Source organism: Corvus kubaryi, unplaced genomic scaffold, assembly GCF_017639235.1.
Source record: "Corvus kubaryi isolate FWS band 111438036 unplaced genomic scaffold, C.kubaryi_AGA036_p1.0 124, whole genome shotgun sequence".
In the NCBI taxonomy this organism is placed as follows: Eukaryota; Metazoa; Chordata; class Aves; order Passeriformes; family Corvidae; genus Corvus; species Corvus kubaryi.
This window is the reverse complement of record NW_024580659.1, coordinates 1,583,879-1,605,722: the sequence shown is the minus strand read 5'-3', so window position 1 is coordinate 1,605,722 and position 21,844 is coordinate 1,583,879. Positions and strand designations below refer to the sequence as shown.

The 21,844-nt window shown below is 45.3% G+C and overlaps 1 protein-coding gene across 10 annotated transcripts in view; it reads right to left on the bottom strand.

Moving 5' to 3' along the window:
• The window catches only part of LOC121660084 (6-phosphofructo-2-kinase/fructose-2,6-bisphosphatase 4), a 67,670-nt gene that overhangs the window by 40,164 nt on the left and 5,662 nt on the right, over positions 1-21,844 (bottom strand). The window contains exon 1 of one of the 10 annotated variants that reach the window (XM_042019122.1): positions 11,024-11,108. The exons of 6 other annotated variants lie outside the window; for them this stretch is intronic. In XM_042019122.1, the coding sequence (XP_041875056.1) occupies positions 11,024-11,051 (28 nt within the window). In that variant the 5' untranslated portion in view covers positions 11,052-11,108. 3 more of the 10 variants (XM_042019105.1, XM_042019097.1, XM_042019150.1) reach the window with 3 other exon arrangements.

The following is a 21,844-nucleotide window of genomic DNA, read 5'->3' as shown; positions in this document are numbered from 1 at the left end:
TGTACTAGTTTGAAAACAAACCAGTGGGAGGCACTAAGTCAGAATAACAATTTAATGGAAATTAAAGAAAAGGGGAAAAAAAAGGTAAAAGAAAACACTGTCAAACTGACAGAGTCAAGGTACAACCTGACACCCTGTTAGGCAGGGTGGTGGTAGCAGTCTGGTAGAATGGTGGCTGCAGTCCTCTGAAGCGGTGATCCTGTAGTAAAACAGTCTGCTCTTCCTCAGGAAGTCCAATGGTGGCTGTGTAGCTCCTGTCCTCTGGAAATCCAGTGGGAAGCCGGTGTCTCTGGTGTTCAGCCTCAGATTATATCCACGATGGGATGCTTGGTTCCTCCCTCTGGGCGGAGCATCTCACAATGGGGTAACGAGTCATGAGGCCAAGTGTTGATTAGGCTCATTAACAGGAGAATAGTCCGGAGGGAGTTATCTCTGAGTCAGGCGGCAGGACAATGATGGGCAATTAACAGAAAGATAGTCTGGGGGGAGGAGGCAAGGAAACACTGCCCCACCTGGTTTCAACGGCTCCTGAGGATGGTAATAGAATACACTGCAACCCAGGACACCATCCAAACATGACCGAGTCTCTGGAAGGACATTGATAAAAGCCCTCACAGTCAGTTCCTGTGTGCAGAAGCCTATACACAAAAAAGATAATAATTTCTTGTCCCTTTTCTAATTGTCATAAATTCAGGCTGTGAAGCCCCTATCCAAGAGAGTGAAGGAAGTCTCTGGGGAAACAACGAAGTCTATGGAATGCCAAGAGCACAGTGCTTATTAAGCTTAACAGCCTTGCTTCCAGCTTGAAGGACAGTGAAATAAAACACTGAGATGAAAGAACCCCCTGAGCCTCTAGAAATTTTAAGAGAATATATTTTTCTTCAAAGCCTGTTCAAAAGGTTATTCACCTGAAATACCTAGCTCGAATTTCGAACAATATTCAGTACAAGCAGTGAAGAAAGAGCTGTAAAAGACAAACCAGAATCTGTACAGAAAGGCTCCATACACAGCCCGAAATCCTGCTCTGCAAGGAACTTGGCTGTAACAGGCTTTTCTACCCATTCCAGGCAGAATTTACCAACTAACTATTCTTAGAGCACCTCTTTTTCTTTTTTTCTTTTTCTGCTGCTAGGGTCAGCCATACAAATTTAAGCTTCTCACAGAACATTTGTCTTCGGGCAATGCAGCAATAAACCTGTACTGGAGCAAAACTGAGGGCTGGGAAGCTGCCATGAAGAGACCTGCAACCCAGTTAAATGGTTGCATCACAGACTACACCAACAGCTAAATTTCTAAATTAAGTCCTACTGCCTGCATGGGTTTGTAATAGATTTTCTAACCAAGCAGCAAACCAGATCAACACAACTACAACATGCACAAGGGACATTCAGTGTGCCAGTCTGCTATCACCTGCATTTTTACATGTCTTTCCTCAAAGAAAGTACAAAACCAACAAAGCTGCCTTTGTCCCACACGTCCAGTTTAACAGGCACATCTCACCTGTTACTCCAATCTCTCTGGTGGGTAACCACAGAGCAGAAACCAAGGGAATTATCCCAATCAAACAACTGGCAATCCTACTCTCATTAGGTGCCAGGCTGACCAAGAGTGCTTTTAATCTATAGACAGATGCCCCTGAGTTTATAAGGGGGAATATCACTGATCCCAGTGATCCCAAATAATCTGCTTTTACAAAATGCCACAGCCATGTGAACAACACTACAAAGCACATGGTGCTACAGGATATGCCACCCTCAGTGCCTGTCTTTAACAAGAGGGTGGCAGTCCATAGTTTAAAATTCAGAGCATTAAAAAATGTTTGGTGTTCTGGATTAGATGGCCACCAGTGGCTGCAGCCTCATCCACCTGCACAGGTGGCACTTTGTGACAAACACTCCTGTGCATTGGGAAGAAGAAGCCAAAGGCACCTGTGCTGGCCAAAACAGCACATTCACAGCTAAATGGCAGGATAAAAGCACATCAATAAATAAAAAGCACACAAAAGCTACTTCACTTCTTCTGTACCTCAGTGTAGCATTCTCAACACACACAAGACTCAGCACAGCAGAATTTCTTTCCTCCGGTGATCTTGTGTAATTAACAAGGCTTAATTTCGATCATTAGCTCAGTAAAAAAGTTAAGACCAGAACAGAATGGGAAATTCTGAGGATGTATCAAATACTCCAAAGAAATTAATTATCTTTCACTTTATCTAAACCACAGCTTTCTCAACAGAATATTGCCAACACTCACTGCAAGGAGGGAGGAATATTCATTCCCATAAAGGTATTTTCAGTGTCAGTGTCTCATGGCTTACATTTTTCCTTGAAGAAATGTAAGCAAGTTTGACATGAGGAAGTAGACTGATAAAAATAGCCAAACATACCACAGGTTACATGTACGTAACTCTTCATTTCCCAGTGGCACAGTGTTCAATCCCCCTTTTCACAGCACCTCACCATCATTCAATTTATATTAAAAAAAACTTCCAGTACAAAAGTAGTTACAAGTGTGTGAGTTAGAACCAAGGCAGACCCCTAAGGGCAGCTTTCTCTTCACTCCTTACCCACTGGATTGTCTGGTTTATGTCCAGAAATATCTCTACATGGTCTAGTCTCCAGAAAAAAACCTCATTTTTCACTACTACCTCACATATATAACTCCTAAGGGTTTCTGACTGCCCCAAGCTGTAGATGTGCCATCAACATGTGCCTCTAATTTTGTTAGAGGAACACGTGCACTCAGAACAGTAAAACAAAACTTACAGGCTGTACCCCATCATTTGCTAAAGATGCTCTAAGACTTTAGTCAGCTTCTTCTTTAAAATAGAAGTTTGTAATATATGCATTTAAGAGTGCATGTTTATAAGCAGCACCGCCAAAGAGGGAAAAACACACCCAAAATACCAATCAGAGAGGGAAAATGGCCAAGTAATGAAGTGCTGCAACTGAAGCAAAGTCATTATCCCAGTTTAATATTTCTTAAACATTAAAGAACAGCACAGCAAGTTGCAGCTCGAGAGTACAATTATGACTGCCTGCCCTTCTAAAGTTTAAGACTTAACAGTCAAGGAAAGAAGAAATTACATGCTTATTATTTGCCTCTTAGACTCTATTGTGAAATAATGCAAATGCAAAAGAAGGTTGTGAAACCAAACTGGGACATGGAACAATCTAGATCAGCTGTGCTGCAATTCATCAGCGCTCTAAACTCATGGATCTTGTGAAACCAGAGTCAAGAGTTGATATTTTCCAGGTTCACTTACTACCAAACAAATTATCAGCTGTCCTTTCCTTTCACCCAGAATCAGATTTTGCTTTTTCCTTATATGCATTAAGGACGGATGTTTTTTGTATCAAGCTGCTACTGTTAGAGATCTGAAGTTTACAGAGTATTCTTGCAGTTTCTATGGCCTTCAATTCAAGGCCTGTTCGCCAAAAATCCAATACTATTTAGAGCTCATACACAAATATCTGACTTTAAGCCAACACAACCACCCTTCCAAATAAGGTTAGCCCTACGTGTTTTAGCCATCACTTATCCAAGTTAACCATTGCTAATGCATTGGATCCTTTTGATCAATGATGACAACCAGTCTCCCTTCTTTGCATCCATCCCATAAGGATGAGTTCCCCATCCTGCTGTTCTTCCTGAAAAGAATCTGCTCCTAGACCTAAAGAAATCCATTATCTTCTAATTTTTCTCTCCTCTTTCTGTCCAAACTACCAGTTTTTAACATCACCTTGGTACAAGGGATCCAGAATTCACATTTGTCCCCTGACCAGCCTTGTGCCACCAGCTGCTCCGACCTGCTCTGTCATCCACTTCCTCAAGGTTACCATTTGCTTCCTACAGCTTTGATGCCAACAGCAATGATCCCATCACACATCCTGCTCCTTGGGCACTATCCTCACCTCATTCACTCTCCTATTTTCAGTTCCTAGGATTAGGAGCATAAATACACACAAGCAACATGTGCTCAAAGGGTAGAGTTCTTTAGAGCACAGATAATAATTTGATACTTTTTTTTTTTTGGATGTGCATTGCTACTGTTGTACCAACAGCAAATGACAATTATTAGAATGACCAAATTTCAGCAGCTGTAGGGAAACAAGGCATTTAACGGTAATGGGGGAATGTTTAACCACAGGAAGTTCACTATTTATCTCTCACTATAAACATCCTCTGCTGGCCTCCCCAAACAACTTTCACTAGAACCTACTTGGCTATTTATTTTTCATGTCCATGTTTACAGCCCATTGCTTGATTCAGAGCTTAAAGCAATCTCAACATCCAATGCCAAGAAGAGCTTTAATTCAATCTATTTACAGACAAAACTTTTCACAAGTGACCACAAAAGGCAAGCCACAGCTATTAATAACAATATGCACTTTCAGTGCCTTCAGGTGTGACTTTGGAAGGTCATCAGAACAGCTACCTTGGCTGTACCAGTGCCACCAGCTGTAAAAGCTGCCTGCTCAGTAGGCTGCACACGGACACAACTCCTCCTTGAAGACCTTGTAATGCACAGACTGAAAGAACTGGCCCTTCAAAGGCCTGGGACAGCTAAACCCTGGCACAGCTCAACAGATTTCTTCTTCCCCACACAACTGTAGTTGCTACAACTTTCAGAAAATCACACTAAGAACAGTGAAGTCCTTTCGTAGACAAATCTGCCAAGTCCTTAACTGGCAGTGTGTACAATTCTGCTCATCCACCTTCTAGAAGGATAAAGACTAAAGGTGGATAAAGTTCAGCAGCATGAAGGAGAAAATAAAAATCCCAACCAAAGGAGACTGAAAGAGTTCACCTTGTTTAGCCAAGAAACTCAGAACACAGAGTAACTAACTTCACTTCTTCCACTGTAAGGCTACATTTAAGGACAAGAAAACCACTTCCACCTTGAGCTAGTATTTTTGGAACAGTAACGTTGGACACAGTTACCTGAAGCAGCAGAGAACGGGAACGCATCAGCCCAGCACAGCCCCAAACCACCCATCTAGGCAGTCCATCCTGAGCTGCCCAGCACAGCTACAGCACCCACAGCTCACACTGCCTCACCAGAACACAGGACAACACAAGATACATGGAAATCTTACGGAAAAAGAGCTCTGCAACACACTTGCATGGGAAAAATTACAAAGTGTTCTCAGTATGCTGAAACGAGATAGGTGGTTTTATGAAGGAAGAGTAACTTCTGCTCTTTCACAGGCTGTTTGTAATTCTTATGTAGCGCAAATTACTGCAGACTTGTTATGGGTAGGGCTGCAAAAGGATTAAAAGAAAAAAATTGCAAACCTTTTTCCAGCAAAAGTTTTTTTTTCATTTATAAGGGGTCTTAGGCATTAAACTTACAGTCCTACAAAAAATCCCACAGGCATGTGAAATATTTTTTAACTTATAGTCAAGTGAAGCTAAATAATTCTGCCAAGAAGACTCTGTACATCATCAAATTACACATGACCCATATGCAATTCTGTTCTTGGGTTTGGTTGGGGTTTGGGGATTTTTTTGTAAACCAGTATCTGTGTCAGAGCTATAACAGATTTTCCTCTGTTTGGAAAAGAGATGCCACATTAAGGCTAAAATTAAGTCATCTCCTTAGGATGTTTACAAAAGCACACACATTTTCTGACCCTCTTCCTATTTCAGCACTCATCTCAACCTACTATGGGTTCAGATGCTGCAGTAACTCAGTTCCCACAGAAACACGCTCCTGCCTGCTTGCCCAGCACACAAGAGAGTTTGGGGCGGGTTTTTGGGGGGTATTTTTGGGGGTTTTTTTTAGCAAGGGCTGGACCAAAGCAAGAGCAGAGAGCGCCAAGGCTACAGCCCATGGATTCCTGCCACACCGGCAGAGCCTCAGCTCTGTCATCAGAGCCTCTTTGCATGACAAATACAAACATTTCCACACGACAAAGCCCCTTTTGTCTGCAAAACTGCCGTGTACTGGACCTCAGTTACTTAAGTAAGGGGGGGAAATGAAAGAAAGAGAGGGAAAAAACAACCTGTGAGGCAAAGTTTGTTAATGAACTATGGTTTACAAACGCCACAGCCGAAGTCTCAGGAGGCTGATGACTTGGTTGGCTGCACCTCAAAATACGGGAAGTCATTAACTCATACAACAGATGGGCTGATACAGCACTGGCCTTAAATGAAAAAAAAAACCAAAAGGAACACAACAACCAAAACAAGAACACAGTGACATTTTTAGGCCTCTCTCTAAGACGAATACACTGAATATAAACGCTCCCTGACACCAGAGCGTCTAATAAATTAAAAACCCAAACAAACCCGCAAAACACCAACAAAAGCAACCAGAAAACATATTCCTTCCAGCCGAGCTTCCCTGCCTTCCGCCGGGCACAGAGCCAGCAGCTTCGGGGCTCGACCCTCCACGGGGGACCCGCGACCGCCGCCCCCGCAGCCCCCGGCAGTGACCGACCCAGAGCGCCCGGGCTCGGCTCCGTCCCCTCGCAGCCCGACCCGACCGGCCCGGGAGGGTGCCGGGGCTGCCGGGCCCGGCCGCGCCGCTCACCGCCGCGCTGCGCGCTGTGCCCCGCGGGCAGCCCGTTGTCGTAGGGCTCCCACGTCTTCTGCAGCGGGTTCTGCGTGAGCTCCCGCGCCGCCGGTGCCGCCGCCATCCTCGGCCGCTCCCGGCTCCCACCGCAGTGGCGGCGGGCGGGGCGCGCCGGGGCCGCCCCCGGGGCAGGGCCGGCGGGGGAAGCCGCAGCCCCGCGGTGCCCCAGGCACGGGGGAGCAGCCCCGGGGCCACCGAGACCCCCGCGGGAAGGACCCGGCCCGGGCAAGGGTCGTGCTGCGAGCGGGTGACTCCGCTGTGTGCTGCTGCTGCGCTGCTCTGGCTGCAGGGAACACCACGCTGCCTCTGAAAAGCCTTTTTTTTTTTAAACAAAAAACAACACAAAACCTAAAAATAGCACGCCCAGGGAGCGTGCAGTGAGTTTTAAGTCATGCATTGAGTGATACATTTTTCCAATTAAATTCTGTTTTGGCCTGAAGGTCAAATTAATAGCGATGCAAAGAAACATAAACCATAGGTTTCCTACATCCTATTTGGCTCCCAAAAAAAAGCTGTTGACAAATGGCCCTGGGAAGCTGCAGCGAGAGCAGTGGTTTGACTAAACAGGACACCCAGCTGTCACCTTTCCACATCACCTTTATCAGCTTTACAGCTTGGTTTGGAAACCCACTTCATTAACCGGGCTGAGCAGTCCTAAAAAAGCTCAGTATTTCACATATATGCACCTCTACATCCATATATTTTACAGAAAATAAACACGACACACTGAAAATACAGTAGTGAAGTGCAATACACATTTCCATTATTAATCACACCATTATTATGACACTGGCCTAAACACAAGTGAAGGCCAGCACATACTTTCTTTTTTAATACTAACCAGACTCTGGATCACCTGAGGACCATTTTTGGTTTTTCTGTTCTATTACAAACTAAAATGTACCTTTCTAAATAACAAAAAATCAGTTCTCAGAAACATTTGGCAAGACACCTCTGGGAGAGTTAGCACTATTTTTCCAGAACCATGTTTGCTTGACCTGCTTTTCCCTCTGTTCCAAGTTATTTCCTTCTCTTCAATACCAATTTTCCACTCTAGCTGCCCTACACTATATTTTTACCCAAGATTTTCTTCCTGATTTTGTTTTGAGTCAATAGCTGACATGAGCAGAGGGGCTACAGGAGTTACATCCCAAGGATCAGAAAACGAGAAGCAGAGAGAGAGAGGTTTTGAATGCTTAAAAGCTTCTTGGTTTCTTCTGTCAACTGTGTGTTTACTTCCAACAGTTGCCAAAAGAGGTGTGAGCAGGAACAGTTCAATCTCTGTCCCAGGTTCGTCCCAGAAGTCTGTCTCCTGTGCACACACAGAATGTTGCAACACACAGGTAACAGACTCCAGGGTAGAGTCCAGCATCAGGACGTCCCCACCTCACCCTCCTGTGATCACAGCAAGGGCGACACCAAGATCCTCAAGCTTTCCTAACAGTGCCTCCAGTAAAGCCAGGAGAGTCCACAACAGATATAATATTAACAGAAATAAGAGATAAACAGGAATGCAAATTTATAAACCACACTTCTCAGGCTTATTTTACATAAATTAAGTAGAAAACTTATTCAATCCTTCCAGTCTCTAGAAACAAAGTTTGTACTTCCTTTCTACAAATCCACACCCTGCACAAGAACTGGAAGACCACTCACACACCTGCCTCGAGCCAAGAACACTGACCTGATGTTGTTCATACAAGAATAGCATTTTTCAGAAGTCTGCAGCATGAAGGACCACATTTCTACGTCTCCTCCTCAAAGCACCAGGCACACTGCCAGTTAATTAATTCTCTTCTGCTCAGGTAGATTCAAACCAGTGGCCCCTGCACAAAACTTCAGTTAAGGGTTTGTCCAGGTGTCTGCAATAACATCACAGGTGTGCAGAGACACCTGCTAGCCTTTGTTTTTGTAAGGCAAAAAGTTCAGCTCGGTTGAGGATAAGCTTATGTGATTATGGTATTGATCCAACTTATTCTAGGGTTAGTTGTTTTGTGGTTTGTTTTTAAACCTCAGTGCAGTAATGAGCTATTTGACCAAGGACATAGAGAAAGCAAATACAGATATCTTGCGCCACTCCTGAGGTCTCATTTCATAACACAGTTTACAAGGGCACTACATTCAGTTCCTGGGAAAAGACAGAACAAGTGTTGCTCATTAGATTCCCAATAAATAACAGAGATCACCTTCTGCATAATCTCATTACCATCAGCTGCTGTCTTAATGCAAAGGCTGGAGGAGCAGAGCTGATGGCTGCAGGTGAAGAGCTGGAGACCCAGCTTCCTTTGCTACAGGGAAAACCATGAACAAGCCTTTACCTTGTGTTTTACACAAAGCATCTGCTCTCAGGGCCATGCTGAGCAGAGGGCTTACCTGAGAAACCACCTCTCTCCCGAGGCAAAACGTCAAGGGGAAGGGCACTCTTGGAAAATGAACTGCAGCATGGAAATAACGTGCTTGAGCCAAGTGATAAAGTTACACTCGCTCCTTAGAAACAACTGGCTGACAAGACTCCTGTCCCTAAACTTAGGGTTTAATGCCTAGAGCAAATGGTAATTATTTAGAGACAGGAAGAAATAAAAAAGACTGAATCAAGGTTTCTACTTGATCCTACAGAAACCCAACTTGTATCTATAAACACGCTGTATCATATGGCAGCCATATAATCCAAGTTTCACAATACACGCAAGTAACTTCCATGTATCTCATTTCCCTAGTAAAGATATCACTTTTCAGTCTGACAGCCCATAAAACATCCATAAACCACCCAACATCTCATCTTCCCATCCTTCCACCATCTCTCTGGCAGCACACACTCGCTACTTGGAACAGGGAAATAAGACTTTCCAGTCTCCCAGGTGCCCACGCCCTCAGCACACGGGGCACACGCAGCTCACGGCAAACCCACCCACGGGCCCTCGAGCAGCGCGGAGGATGCGAGCGAGAGCCGAGACCCAGGAGGGATTTGCCGGCACGCCGAGACATGGGCACAGCCAGAGGTCACTCAGGAGGGTTCTGCAGCACCGGAGCGTTCCGGCAGCTCTCCCGCATCACCGAGCCCTTCCGCGGGGCCGCTGGCTGCGCTAGGCCCGGGGACACCCCGCGGGCACCGGGCACACCCCGCGGGCACCGGGCACACCCCGCGGGCACCGGGCACACCGGGCACACCCCGCGGGCACCGGGCACACCCCTCAGGCTCCCGGCGGGGCCGGCACCGCCCGGGCCGCCAGGCGGCGCCCTGGCCCCTCCGCGGACACTGCGCGGGCGCGCAGGCGCCCCCTGGTGGCTGCGGCGAGCAAAGGCACCGCCCCGGGGGGACAGCGGCGAGCGGGGGGACAGCGGCGAGCGGGGGGACAGCGGCGCTGGCCGTCCCTGTGCTGATGCTTCGGTGCTCAGAACGGCTCTAAGCCTGCCGAGCCGCCCGTGCCCAAGCAGGTCTCCCGGAAAAAGGAATTCCCTGTTACGCTTCCGAAATGTATTGTCACAGCCAAGTGACGCCGGGATCGCCGTGCCAGGAGATAGCAAAGCTCCGCAGAAGTAAAATATATCAGGACTTGGCTTTTAGGCACATAAGGTAGAGCCAGAGGTTACAGAAAGCTACAGGGAAGGAAAGTCCGTCTACCAGCCCTGAGTTATTTTCCCCTCCAAATGAAAAAAAAAATATATTGGGAGGAGTGAGTCCACATGCAGAACTAAATAGCCCCACTTCTTTCTAGATATTAAACACCAACAAATTGTATTTCATCATTAACCTATTACTTCAATTTCTCTAAAGCACTTCTCCTTCCACTAAGTCGTGAGATATACTTTTCAACCCTGCATTCTCAGCTACTTACTTTGACAAAATCCATAGTATTTGACCTCTACACATGCAACTGGCAATAATCAGGTGGAAAAACCTAAATCCAAACCTTCTCTATTGCAACTGGCAGGTTACTGTTCTAGCTCAAAGCGACAAACAGGAACTAGTTTAAATTATTCCATCTTAACATTGGTATCAGCATTTTCCTCATATGGCAAGAGTGAGAGGAGGAGAGATCAGAGTTTAAATCCTTATCCCCCTTTAAGAAGGTGCAGAGACAGGGCTGTGAGGCCACCCAGTTACAGGTACTCTAAAAGACATCACCCCCAGCACAGCACCAGCTTTGTTTCGGCACAACTTGAGACACAGAGGAACACAGACCTTGCAATGATCATTACATACATCTGTTACTCAAGAAATACGGACACACACCAGCACAGCCTTCAGCCACACACATCTTACACAGCCAGCTTTGACACCCACCCAAATTTCCCAATTTCACAGGGATTGGTTGGCTCTGACCAGCTAACAGGCAGCCTGCTACACTACACCAGTGTTTGTATAAAGCAGACAGGAGAATTCCTGTTGAACTTATAACCAATTTTCTCTTTTAATGAAAAAAAAAAAAAAGTCAACTATACCTTCAGCAAGCTGGTGGCAGTCCTTCATTGGCCAAAATCTGTGCAGCTGGAAGCATCACCCCAGGACAGCAGCTATCTAATATACACGAGGCTGTTACAACACTGCAAGCCAATGAGAGGAGTCAGCGACCAAACACACAACTATGCTTCACCCTTTCTGTTCACAAGTAACAACGCTCCAGCATTTCAAAACTGAGTTTCAGGTGGAATGGGAGAGATCTCTCCCCACACAGCTGATGTGGGGCACAGTGCTGATGGGCTTTTTTGACCAAGTCTTTGTTTGGGTGCTCTTACATGGTGAAAAGACTTGCAGCTGCACCCCGTTTCTGCTGTAATGACCGAAGTACTGCAGAGCAATTGGGACACTTGGCCTGTTCTGTCACATCCCTTGTTACCCTGAGACCTCAGCAGGGAACAGACTGCTCTCTCCTCCAGGTAATTCCCATATTCCTGAAGGGCAGATCAAGCCTGGCAGGTTTTTCCTCCCTGTGGAAGTCCCTAACAACCTGCCTAAAACACAATGCCCTTCTGCTCAGTATGTTGTGACCTCTGTAAGCCAGGCACTAACCCAGCGTTGCTATCCAATTAACAAGAAAATCCAGAGATAAAGGAAGCTGCACCAAAAGAAGCACCTCTCTTCCTCCCTGAGCTGTTCCTGATCTCCTGGATGATGACACAGAGTATGCCTTGGAAACAGTCATCCTGCACAAGAGATCCCTCTGGAGGTAAAAGCTTCTCACAGAGCTTCCCACAGAGAACAGAGCCAGTTCCTTCCCGTTCAGAGCTTAGCAAGCACAATGAGCAATCGAGGCAGAGGTGCAACGCTGCGTTAGCAGAGTGACATACACTGATTCACACCTTCTCAGTCTAGGCTCTCAGGACATTTTGCTACATCAGCTTCTTAAATGAAGACTTCCCATCTCATCAAGGACACCTATGGTTCCCTCCTCAACCCAAAGTGCCATCCTTTTTGTTTTCCCAGAGTGTAATGTCCCAGGAGTCAACCCAGCAAAAATGACAAACAGCCCACTAAGTCCCCAAAAATTTCAAGCATCCCACATGACAGGTTCAGCAGGTTCCCCATACCATCTCCACAGGTCCTTCCATCTGGGACTTGATTCCAAACCAACTGAAATCACAAGGACCAGGCCTTGTGATACACGGCCCTAGCACTTCCTTCATTTCTTCTGAGCAACAGGTAAGTTTTATTGCTGGCACCATCCACTCCATATCTTATTTCCTATCACTGCCTAAAGGGAAAATGTTCCAGTTGTCTTGAAGCAGACTGCTACCTCAAAGACAAGCAAAAAGCCATTAAGAATTCAGAAGTAAAACAAGAATCTGCCCTCAGCAAGACACACCTTCAGAAATTATTTTGTAAGAGTTCATTTTACTACTAGACTTCATGGCTACAGATCAATCTGTCAAAGAGATTGATAACAAATACCCAGATGTAATCATGCTTTAGATGAGAATGAGCTACTACTAAGGATAAGAAAATTCTTCAGTGCTAATTGAGGAGTAGATTTAAACAACAACCAAGATTCCACACAGACAAAACTGGATCAACACAGATACTAAAGAGATTCCTTGAGCTGAAACAAAATATTCCTTAGCATAGATAAGAAAAATAATTCATCCAAACAGAAGATGTTCATGTCACGTCAATCAGCAAGAAAACAAGCTCCCATCTATTCCAACAACCATCAACACATCTTATACAATCAATCTGATACAACAGAAGATCTGACATGGTTTGGGCACTCAGGAGCCTCACAACATACTTGGCTGGAGAGACAGATAATTCTCACAATAATTTGCATTTATGGTATTTTCCTCATTGTCTACTGAAACATCATCAGAGTTATTCACAGTGCATGCAAAGCAATGAGGTGACCCTCACAGCAGTGTTCATGTGTGGCTGGATTCCAGCACGGTTGTGTTTTCCAAACCATGACGACCTAACCATCAGTAAACAGGTACCAGCCATACAAAAGTTTTACTGTAAGAATTGTACCAATAAACTCCTGGATGGCTTTCTACAGAACTCACTCGTGGTATTGCAGGAATATAAACTCTATCAGGCGATCTAAGGTTACTTGGGAAGATACAGGTTATCAGCAGAACGTCGTCTCACCAACACATGGATTGCATGAGAACCCCAGAGCAAACACTGAGACTCACAGACACAGTGGTATCAACTGAAAAAATACACATTTTGCCACACTGTCACTCTGTTCTTGTCATCTTTATGTGAACCATTCCTCAAAGCATGGACACTCACAGTACTTCCATTATTTCTAAGTACATAAATATGTTCGTTTAGTTGTTTATCACATTTCAAAAGAAATAATTGCTCTGTTTTAAATGTGGGAGAAATTTAATGTCTGGAGATAAACCCTTTCGATGAGATGATGTTGTTTTCACACAAGGAAGTTTCCTATGTTAACTCTGGCATGAAGGGGTAGATTTAAGGCTAGCCTGCATTAATTCTGTTTGTTAAATCTGAAGGACAAATCACTAAATCTTTACACTTCCAGTCCAAGCAGTCACCTCCTATCTTTACCTCTGAGAGAACACTGGAATTATTTCCCTGAAAAACAGGCAAGATCCTCAAGTGGCACTTCCAGGTATTGCTTAAAACTATTCCCATCATCACAAAGTTGAGCAACATTTTAAATCTTCCTGTTATGATGCAACATAAAGCAAAGATGGCATCCATTATTCATGTTTTCTGAGCACAACCCAGTGTTAAAAAGCCCTTTGTAGATAAACCCTTTTGCTGTATACCAGGGACTCCAAACTATTTACATGAGGGGGCCTGTGCTTGTAAGAAATGCAGAAAGAGGACATCAAAACACACAGCATTTGCACCAATTGCCTATTTACATTCACATGTCCAGGGGTTAAGTGAAAATCCCGAGTTTCCAAGATGGCAAGGGCGCTGAGGAGAGTCATTCCTGCACGTTGTTCTGGTCGTACCTGATGTTGTTACTACAGCAACAGCACGTCCAGCCTGGCACAGCCCCTGTGTGCTGGGGGTACCGTCAGACACTCCCCACCTCCCTGCAAGGGTGCTACAGCAGCAAGTCCACTTCAGTTACCTGATATCCATAATATAACCGTGGAAAACAAAGGCTGGATTAATCTGTAGTATTTGAAAGAGAGGAAAAACAAAAACACACCTGCATCCATGGGGACGTCTTTGTGCCTCTTGAACCTGCTTATAAGCAACCTCTGCTAAGCAGTCTGAAAGTCCCTCTGTCACCTCAAAACTCCCTATTCCTTTGCAATCACATAAGCATATCAGAAAACCTCCCCAATTCCGAGTTTGAGTTTGCAGGTATGAGTAGTAATGTAACGAAAAGGAGCACAAGGAAAGGATTGACAATTTTAAGTACAACAGACAGCCCTTATCCAGGCTGACAGGCTTATGAATTATGCTCAGCTACTTTTATATTAGATATTTGAACATTTCTGGTGTATACACATCCTTTCTCCTGTCACTCAGCTAGGAATGAATCCCACTTGCTCATAACAGTTGGTCTAGGCTGCTAAATAAAAAAAAAAAAGATAAAACAAGGGCAGCTGCCTTCTCAGAGTGGAACTAAAACACTTTACACCATCTTTAAAACCAAATGCTGTCAACTGACTTCAGAAGTACAGTTCCACAAGACTGGTCTCTTCAAAGAAAAACATCGGTAAAAACTTAACTACTTGCGTTAGGGAAGTTGTCTGATGAGATGAAAAAGGAGAAATATACTGACAACAAAGAGTACACAACATTTGCATGCGATTCAAATGCATGATTTTTAAAAAATCTTGAAGGCTTTGGGACAGAGCTACCTATCAGATGGCAGCACTTTAAAAGACAAGAGATAAGAGAGCTTGGGAAGCACCACCCGGGGTTTGGGGCGTGAAATACTGAATGACTGATGGGGAACTCAAAAGGAAAAAGGCAAGGAGGAAAACAGCCACTGGGCTGGGTGACAAACCCTCGGAGGTGTAGAGTGAATCTGAGTCATCGGCACTTAATAGAAGTTGAAGCCATGTGAACGCCTGGAAAAGGGCGCAGGGAGACAAGAGCAAGGCAAGGTCAAACCGTGGGAGGAGGAGGAAACGCTGGATCAGGAGCAGGGGAAGAACATCACCAAAGAAAGAGCAACAACTCGTTGGAAGCAGCAGTGACTGTGCAGGGAGGTGATGGAGAACAGGAACAAACCAGGGGTCTGCAAACACTTCAGTGACATAAAGAACATGTAAATAGGGAGAAGCACCCACAGCAGCCCTGGGACAGGGGAGGCTGAGGGAGAGGCGGTACAACCTCACCTTATAAGAGGGACGAGACTCCACTGAGAGCCAGAACAAGTTTTAAAAAGGGGGACAGGAGTTAAAGGTCCAACAGGGGATAGTCCAGCCTGCCTTAGAGGGCAAGTAGGTCACTGAGGGAAAAGCCCACGGCAGTGGAAGCAAGAGCAAAGAGCAACGGGCCCAAAGTCCTCTCAGTTACACTTGGGCTCCTGCATGTCCCACAAGCAACAGCAAAGCAGGTTTTGTGGAAGTAAAGAATAAATCCCTCTGGAAAGCCAGCATGGAAAACTGACGCTGACACAAGGAGGAAAACAACCCACAGCATATGCGACGCCAGCTGCCGCTGGAAATATTCTTAAGCTCTGTGAAAAAAGAGGGTATTCATCCAAATAAAAATACAAGCAAACCAGAGCAAAGCTTCTCAGAAGCTACCAATGACAGAATTTGTAATAAAGCAAAAATTCATCTTAATTTGGCAAGCTGCAATGAAGTCAGGTAGGCTAAAACAGCACTGAAGGGGAAAAAAATACAGGCCAGACACCCTGAATCTAAGCATTCAGAGCCTCCAGGGCAGACTTCTCATTTTCTGTGCATTTTGCAAGTAGAGCTAGATGGCTTATCAGCTTCCTGAGACTAACAGGATCAATGTGCAAATGAGGAAGCTTAATAGGAGTAATAAAATTATGACAGCCAAAATAATCAAATTTACAGAGTGCAGACAGGCTAAACAGCAGAAAGGCTACAAATGAAACTCTTGCAAGGGGAAACATTCACCAAGTGAGGCTCCAGCATAATATTAGTAAAGAAGTCTTCTATTAGAAAAAAAAAAATAAAGCAGCCCACCTGAGTTCTCTTTATATTTTGAAAAAATAACTTTGATTCAGCACAACTGTCTCTAGAGAAAACACATTATAAAAAAACTAATCCAGGTGCACAGAAGGCCATACTCCATCACATACAGCATAAGGGACAGCCTTTGGTACCAGAATGTGTAAAAACACATTCCAAAATTTAAATATCAATTGAAAGCCAAACAGGATACAAAAATAGAAAACAAAGCAAGGGAATCAGAAGCAAATGAGCACACCAGCCCTCACACTCACCACCTCCAGTGAAACATCAGCTGTCCAGGCCTGCTGGCTCCAGACACCCCACCCTGGGCTGCTCTGTGCCTGCTCGGGTACCCCCTCACCACCAGGGACATCTGAACCTTCTTTCACACAGGACAGAGGTCTCAGAAATATTAGTCTTCCACATTTTAATAAAAACTGGCTACCAGGAGTGAGCAGGTGCCCTGCCAATGCTCCCAGTACACACAGTGCTTTGACCTGGTCCCATCAGACCTGAGACTGATGCCAGACGAGCCCAAATCCCTGGAACTGGCCCAGCCTGGGGAAGAAAAATCAGTTAAAACCCCAAGGCATAAATGTGTGGGAGATATCTCTTCCAGAATTGCTTGGATTTTTTAAGCTGCTCTACTCCAATCCCCAAATGGAGCATTTCTCGGGGAAAAAAAAAAAAGAAGAATCTGCGAGATCGATCTCCCACAAAAAATGAGTAATGACTTCAGCAGCAACAGGGCTGCTCCCCCTCCTCCTTTGCCCCATCAGTCCATCTCTTCTCACAAGCCATCTGACAGTTTCTAATTGCAAGAGGCCACAAACCCTCCTCATTGTTTTGGGGAAACCACTTTCACATGTGCAGCAGCAAAAAAAATACAAAGCTCTTTTTTTTATCCCCTTCTTAATGCAGAAGGTAAATGCTGCACAGCTCAAGGATATCAACAGGGTTCCCACAGACAACAAATGCTGCTTGTTATTAACCAACAACAGCAATTAGATTTCCAGGGATATATGACCATAAAAGGAAACTTAAAAGGAAGGAAAAGCCAGACTTAAATACTGTTAGTGGTCATTGGTCAGAGGCCGTTTCAGATGCATTAAAACAGCTCATGGTGGTTGTGCTCCTTATGTCAAAAAGGGGGGTGTAGTCATACAGAAGCTTTTAGCTCTAATAAATCTCCACAAATATCTTGTCTTTGCATCTTTTGATTTAAACTATCCCCTGGCAAATCATACCTAACCCAGACATGAGGATTTCTTGCTGCTCAGGGAAACCTTCCCATTCAGGCACCTAAAACACATGCAGGATCAAACCGAGCCTCTGCAGTGCCAGCTCACACTGAGCCAGCTCACCAAGTCTGCTGCTGTGTGCACATGGAGAAATCCCTCACGTGGGAATCCACTTCCAGAGAAGCAGCACCACGAGTGGCTTTTCCGAGCCAGGCAGGAATAGCACGTCCAAGCCATTTTTAGGAGTCACTCGAGTGACAAGCACCAACCCCGCAGCAGATCCGGGGCTGGCGGGGGCTGTGGTACCTCTTGTTTAGAGACAACAGCTGCCAGGGAGCCTGGATCACACAGCTCCCCTGGCAGTGCCCAGGGCAAGGCACAACATGTGTGAAGCCAGCTCCACACACAGACAGGCCACGATGCAGGAACAGAAGAAAACTTTAAAAATAGCTCCTCAGGAAGGAGTTCGGGCAACTTTAGCTCATCTTCAGAGTCAAAAAAGGAGGCAAGAACTTAAAACCCTTTATTCACACTTTTTTTTTTTACCTTTTCCTACATTTTTCTACTTGTGCACGGCCTGTAAACATTATAGGAACATACTGAATCACCTGGAAACTAATGCCATACAGGCATTTCAGATACCCAAGTGCAGAAATTACAGCCTTAAATTCCGTGTTTCAATGTAACAGGCACATTATTTCTACAAGGGCACTCATGACAAATCCATCCCATTTTATTAATAAAACATTTGCAAAACATCCTTTTTATCCATCACAAGGATAAAAGTCAGTTGCAATTAAGAGACTCATCACTTGTATTCATGGCAGCTCTGTGCTTCAGGGCTTCAGGATTAATTCCAGTGCATTACTTCAGACTCTTAAATGTTGCAGACACCAACATCCAGGAGAGCCCCCCATTCACCAGCTTCTCAAATCAGAGCTAAATTTGACAGAATCAAAACACTTCCCTAAAGGCACTTAAAACTGCACTGTTGTAATAGCACAGGTAAGTTGACGTATTTTGCACAAAAAACCCCCAAGTATTTCTTCTCTGCATGGACACAAATTCACAGGCTCACCACATCAGAGTGATTTTGGAGAAGAGAAGGCTCTGGGACACATCAGAGCACCTTCCAGTGCCTAAAGGGGCTCCAAGAGAGCTAGAAAGGGACTTTTGACAAGGGCCTGGAGTGGCAGGACAAGGGGGAATGCCTTTAAACCGACAGAGGATGGGGCTAGATGGGATATTAGGAATAAATTCTTGCCTGTGAGGATGGTGAGGCCCTGGCACAGGTCACCCAGAGAAGCTGCAGCTGCCCCAGCTCTGGAACTGTCCAAGGCCAGGCTGGATGGGACCTGAGCAACCTGGGATAGTGCAAAGTGTCCCTGCCCACGGCAGGGAGTGGGATGGGATGAGCTTTAAGGTCCCTTCCAACCCAAAGCATCCTGTAATTTTACTTCACACAGCACCACCAGGTCAGTACCTCAGCAGGTAACAGGTTCAGTACGTCTGGAGATCTGGATTCAGAATTAGTGAGTGATTACAGTACTTGGGGCCAGGTTTTGGCAGGCACCCAGGAACAAGCCTGGTTTATAAGCCACCCTGGCCCCACGTGGAACCTTGTCAGAGCACACCTGGCCAGCACTGCCCCTGACACTGCCCCACTGCATGACCAAACCATGCTCAAAATCAATCCAGCACCGCTGGAAATAACAACCTGTGTGCAGCAACATGAAGCAAATTTATTACTCTCTACTGCAGCCCCACTTTGAGTGCCTGGTAAAAATCAAGTGAAATCAGGAATTAACCTAAATTACTTAATTTTAGATGCTGGAGAGCCCAACTAGACAGACTAGGGAGTTTGGAGTTGATTATTCTCTTTTACTTCCTTTTACAATTTAATTACTTAACCTCTTACGGTCTCAGACACTGCAAGCCAAACACTCTGCCTGTGAGAAAAGGCTAACAGACTAATTATTTCTCTTAAAATGAGAAAAAATGGCTTCTGGGGAAAATCAGTGCAGACCCAGGAACTCTGCATTTCTCAAGCTCACAGCTGGTGCCTCCACACTTGTATTTTGAGAATTTTTACCCTTTCTACCACACTGGCCTTGTGACTCTTCCCAAGAAGCCCCATCCAGGGTGTGGGGCCACAAGTTTACACCATATTCAATTAATTAAAGCAAACAAATAAAAAAAGAGAAACAAAACATATGGAGTGGGAAGGTGGGAATACTCCACCAGGTCATTTCTTTCAGAAGAAAGCCAAAGCATTCCCCAAATCTTTTCCAGCACTTCAAGTCTAATATTTATATTTATCTCAAGGAAAAATCTGTGGGCATCATACACAGAGGTTAAGCCCCAAGGAAACCATGCAAGTCCAGTGAGCCATTCAGAACACATCCATAGTGCTTCACCAGCAATTAAATACTGGCCACAAGTCGGACTTACCAAATCTCTTACTCATAAGAGCAGAAGGGACATTGACGCAATCAAATTGAGAAAAATACTGGTGCAACCCAGCTGATTTTTTTTTTTTTTTAATGGGATGGATGATACATAAAAAAATAAAATGTTACAATCACTCAATTCAACAACATCCTGCTACTGGTAAGGGTTATATTTATAAATCAGTACATTTTCATAACAAAATGTCCTATTTCATAGCAGATCCTTCCTTCGAATGACCTCAAGAAAGTTCTGAAACAAAATCCTGCCCAAAATGATCCCAGCTTTGGGGCCTCATCCTGCACAGCTATCCCTACATGAATGCTCTCATTAGATGATGCACCGATTTAAAAGGACTGGCATCTTATGTAAATGGCTGTTATTGCCTTTAATTGCAGCCATAATTATGGGAGTGTCTCACAACTGAGTAAGGTCACATTAAGCAAACTTACTGGAAACTTTGCAAACTGCTCTGCAACACACTGGGCGAGCACCAGGAGTCCCACAATGGGCATTTATTCAGTCCCATCTTCAGCTCTAGGAAAAGCACTACAAAATCAGTCGACCCTGTATGGGATTGCTCCAAGTTATAGTTGGTTTAGTATGTTTTTGCCTCATATGAACTAGTTTCTCTGGCATTTGCCAATATAAAAAGTTTAATTCAGAATTAACATCTTTAAAAATCAAAAAAATCTTAAAGAGTCTTCGAGTTTCTTTAGTATTAACATCTTTTTGTTTTCCTCCTCAGATCTCAAAGAGCCACACGTGCACCATGGGACCTGCTACAGAGCCAACAAGGAGCCAGGTGTTGTCAAGAGCAGTGAGGGCAGTATCCAATTCCCCTGGCACAGCCAACAAATCCCTGCTCATGGAAGATGCCAGCACAAGCATCGTGGGGATGACCCAAGCAGCAGTGAAGGGGTTTTAGTTCAGCCACGAAGCAATGGCCATCACTGTGTTTCAACAGCTGAATGGGGGTCCCCCTCCTAGTCCGAGAGGTTCTGCAACACCAACCTTACTGAAATCCCTTTCCATGCCCTGGGCTGGAGTCAGGCATGGAGGAAGCTGGCAGCTGCCTACAGTAAGGCTGGCAGGAGCAAAGTGGTGGCTGTAAACAAGAGCAATCCTGTGACTCACTGGGCAGGAGCCGCAGCCACTCTGCACCCAATGACACCCAGTTTTCTGTGGCACCAGGCAGCTCAGGGTCCTGGTCCCGTTAACAAACCCAGGTACAACACCCCTCACTGCCCCATCCATCTCTGCCTCCCCATCCTGCCCCTCGGCAGCAGGAGCGCCTGGTTTATCTTCCAGCCGACATAATACAATTTTCCTGGAAAGTGGGGAAATTATATCCAAACATAACCATGACTGAGGCTATGTTCAAAAGTTTTGGTGTACTTACGTCACAGCTGTCATCTTGTATTACACAAAGTGCCTCACAAACACGCCAGACCTCGATCCCCAGAGAGAGACAGCCCTTTCCAAGGAAGGCCCCAATGAGCCAGCAGCCAAATCTCACGAAGGAAGATAAAAAAGGTGCAGATTATGTGCTTTTTATGGAGTTGCCCTTAGGAATAAGGGAAGAAGAGCTAACCAGTTGGATCAGTATTTGCCGAAGCACTGGGTTTACACCCGTCCTCAGCCAATGGAGAGCACCACGGCTTGGAGGAGTGAGATGCAAACCCGCCTTCCTACAGACAGTTAAAAAAAAAAAATCCATCACAGCAAAGCAATCTCCAGAAATAACTCGGCAAGCAAACAGCTGCTGCTACGCTACGATTCCCTCTTTCCACGCCACATCTCCCAAACCTTCCTTGGCCCTGGGCTGTTCCAGCAGAAGCCGCGATTCCCATTTCCCACCGGCCGAGCTTTCTGAGATGCCGGGCACCCTCACTCCTCCGTGGAGCTGGGAGGAAAAATCCCGACCGGGGGGGGGTCCGGGAAAACACCACCTTCCCCCTCCAGCCGTGTCCTGACGCGCGTGGGTCGC